Here is a 3,520-nt window from a genome sequence, read left to right as displayed (position 1 = left end):
GGTCAATAGGCTTTGGCCTGAATGCCTACATATTACAGGAACAGATCTCGCTAAAAGATTGGTGTAAATTACAGACAACTTTTTATTGAAACAACTTTTATAAGATACAAAAGGCAATAGTGATTTACAGTTTCAGTTATGTACAACCTCATGGATATAGAAGCAAAAGGAGACCAACCAGAAGATGGGAACACAGATCACTGATGCAAAATCACATTACCGAAAATGTTGCACATTTCAGCAAGCAGTCAAATTATCATAGGCCTTCTCTCCAAAATGCTCAAGCTTCTGGAATGGGTGCTAGTAGTTCCTGAAAAAATTGAAGGACTTTAAGCACATAGTGCCTAAATCTGTAGTTACACAAAGTGATGCAGAGACTAAAAGTTACTACCTCAGGGAAGTGCAGATGCCCATGATGTACATGAGAAGGCTTAACAATTGTTTCCCACTTAGGATAAAGTGATGCTGTCTTGGCAGGTTGACTTAGTGCATAAATGTATGCAGCAAGGTTGGACCGTGAAGGCATGTTTCTTGAGGTAATGGTAGGTAAAGTACGCTTAAGCCAAGACTCTGATGGAGCTTTTAGTGAAGGAAGGGCAAGAGGAAGCTCAAAATAACTTGTATCAGATGTTTCTTGATGGTCTAACTTCATAATACATTGGCTTTCTAAGTCAATCTTCTCATCACCACCCACCTTTGAGCTACACAAAGTAGATTCTTGATGAATCAATTTGGCAGCTTGTTGGCTCTTTAAATCAGCTTCAGAATTTTTTTGACTGCTAGACACTTGACTTTCCAAATCTATCTTTTTACATTCAACCACTTTTGGACTTGAAATCACAACCAAATCCTGATCCAAGTCACATCCTCGGTTGCCAGGCTTTGTCAGTCCTTGCTTTTCTGAGTCTATTTTCTTGGAAAGATTTGTCATTTCCATTGGCATACCATTGCTACTCTCAAGTAAAGAATCTATAGAAGGAATATTATTAATGCCACTATCTCTTCTCAAAGACTCAAAACCGTCCCCTCTGTGATTGGTTTGAGACTTAACCTTATGTACAGAATCTACATATAGAGTTTTCTCAACAATAGGGCTTTCATAGCTCGCACAGGCTAATAGTTTGCTGCAACCTCTTCCATGTAGATCAGTGCTATGTTTAGATTTTTCATGAAAATCCAAAATCTCTTTTTCTTCTGTAAAGCCACACAGGGAATCTAATTTCTTTTTCCTATAATAAGGAGTTTTAGCATGCTACAAAATAAAGATAACAACACCTGAAGTGAAACAATAACAAAAAATGAAAGAAAAGTAGACAGAGAAAAGTTATTACCTCTTTTGTAGTTTTAATGCGAGAAGCATTTGAATTACCCTGCATTCCATGAACTGCAGAACTTTGAACCTTATCCTCCATTCTTGATCCTGGTATTGTATTCAAAAGACAGAACCGAGGAAATAGGCCACAAGCTGTAGGTGTGTAGTTTTCAGATCCACTACAATCATCACTTTCATTTTTGCTTCCTTCCCTACCAATATCTTGGGTGTAATGTGGCAAGGCTTTTGGCCTATGCTGATTAAGGGGACGAGACCTTTCTATACTAACAACTTTCTTTAGCTGTTTTTGTTGTTCTTGTCCAACAAGTGGCTTCTTTGAAGCATATTGAGGTGGTTCAGATGTCATTGCCTTTGCTGCAGGCAAGAATCGGTCAATCATGAAATCGCGAGCTTGTTGATCACTTGAGAAACTTCCAGATGGTTGGACCTCTTGATCATCCCATCCACTCAAAACACTCACAGTAGAGCTCATGAGGAATGATTCAGTCCTAGAAAGTGTATCAAGAGCATCTAGATAGACCTCATCACCATCATCTGAATCAGAACTTTTCTTCTCCTGAATTTCCTCCTTTGAGCTTTCATGCTTTGTTACTTTTTTATCCAATGATGCAACACTTTTAGAATTGGAAACAGTGCTTCCAGTTCTCATCTCAGTAACTGATGCACCTTTTGAAACTATATCAGAATCTTGTTGCTTAGTTTTTGAAACCCTCCCAGGTGGAGGGTTTGGAGTCATTGGAGGCTGCTCAACAGCCTGTGTCTGTAATTTGCTTTCATCCTTGGGTCTTCCTGGTGTCTTCTCCCATATAAAAGGAACATTTCCAGCATTCCTCACTGGACCTGACTTTAACTCTGATTTGTAAGAAGGAAATCTGGCTAATGAATTACCAGTTTTCCTTTTGTGATCTGTTTCAGAGGTCACTTTTGATGAGAACCGCCTTACTGATAAAAGTGGCTGATTCAAGTTTAACTGCTTTTCTTCCATTATGTCTCTGACTATCATGGAATTAGTTTCTGTAAAACACCCAAACCAAATCAAATTGAAACTCAAACTGGGCATTCTCAGCAACATGATGAAGAACAATAAACTGACATTACTTCATATGCCAGTTCTGAACATCTTGCATTGAAACATGGAATTGAATTAATGAAAGAAAGTAATCAAGGAAAAATTTATATCAAACTTCTGGAATAGAACCACAGAGAACAAAATTAACTAGACATAATTCTGCATTCCTATTTGACAATTGATGATAAAAGAAAATTGCAATAAGTGGAGTTGAAAATTGAAAGAAAAACAATGCAGCAGAGGCCCAAAACACCGGTTAATCGATGGTAAGCAATAGAAAATTGGATTTATATGGTACAACTTTAGCATTATGCATTTAAAAGAAAAACATGCACCAGTCATTCAAAGAATTGGTAATAAGGATAAGTGAAAAAAAATTGTCCCAGCAAAAAAAAAGCTTAAAATAACTTCAAGATTTTTAATCTGCAGGATCCTACTTTCGTCTTGCATGACAATCAAATCAAACCAGACAATCAAAGAGATGCAAAATATTCAGTTTTTTCAGTTAGAGCTAAGAGCATAATTCACTAAAAGCACTTCATTCAACAAGATCAGGGACCAAGAAACATATTTTTCTTTTTTTATGTTTTCTGAACAAAGACTCAAACACTGTACCATTCATCCCCATTTACCAAAACCAAGAAACACCAACAAAGGCACACGAATGCAGAGAGAATGAGTTCAGGAAAAGAACCTTAGAAAAATGACTCGACCCAGGAATCAACTCACTTTCTTCCTAATGAAAGGTAGTGAATAAAGACCTCCAAAGCACCCTGAAAGTACATAGAAGCAGACGCTCAAATATTTCGTGTCATGCACAAGAACATCAGAGAAAGAAGACAAAGAAAGAAAGGAATTGGTTTTGAGAATGAACTATTTTGTACGCTTGTGTTTTTTATTTATTGCTTGGTTGTTGAGGTGAGTAACTCTTCTCTTCTTTTATTTCTTTATTGTAGCATCGAAATTTTTGTATGAAAAAAATAAAATAAAATGTACGTACATTTTTATTGTTCCGGTTTTAGGCGATTTCCGAAGTACTAATCGGATGGGTGTAAAATACAAAATTTCTATATTTTGCAAAATAATATAATAAGACGTATATAGAATGGGTTTTATAA

The 3,520-nt window shown here is 36.5% G+C and overlaps 1 protein-coding gene across 1 annotated transcript; it reads right to left on the bottom strand.

Moving 5' to 3' along the window:
* Nucleotides 1–261: 261 nt before the first annotated feature.
* Nucleotides 262–3,138, bottom strand: LOC133302183 (uncharacterized). Its single transcript, XM_061501929.1, has 4 exons — nucleotides 3,097–3,138; nucleotides 1,332–2,347; nucleotides 389–1,252; nucleotides 262–310 (listed from the first exon to the last, which is right to left on the bottom strand). Exons 2-4 carry the CDS (start codon nucleotides 2,334–2,336, stop codon nucleotides 281–283), a joined length of 1,899 nt encoding a protein of 632 aa, XP_061357913.1. The 5' UTR covers nucleotides 2,337–2,347; nucleotides 3,097–3,138; the 3' UTR covers nucleotides 262–280.
* Nucleotides 3,139–3,520: the final 382 nt, after the last annotated feature.

This window comes from Gastrolobium bilobum, unplaced genomic scaffold (genome assembly GCF_033153095.1).
Source record: "Gastrolobium bilobum isolate Gb01-03AN ecotype WA unplaced genomic scaffold, APGP_CSIRO_Gbil_v1 utg55787, whole genome shotgun sequence".
In the NCBI taxonomy this organism is placed as follows: Eukaryota; Viridiplantae; Streptophyta; class Magnoliopsida; order Fabales; family Fabaceae; genus Gastrolobium; species Gastrolobium bilobum.
Note: the sequence above shows the minus strand (reverse complement) of the source record. Positions and strands in the feature narration are given on the sequence as shown.

Bases quoted from the DNA above. Each gene is read 5' to 3' on its own strand.
- LOC133302183 (XM_061501929.1), bottom strand. From the start codon at position 2,336: ATGATAGTCAGAGACATAATGGAAGAAAAGCAGTTAAACTTGAATCAG. The intron at 1,253-1,331 runs GTAATAACTTTT...TTTATTTTGTAG, and splicing joins GCATTAAAACTACAAAAGAG to CATGCTAAAACTCCTTATTA. The intron at 311-388 runs GTAACTTTTAGT...CAATTTTTTCAG, and splicing joins ATCTGCACTTCCCTGAGGTA to GAACTACTAGCACCCATTCC.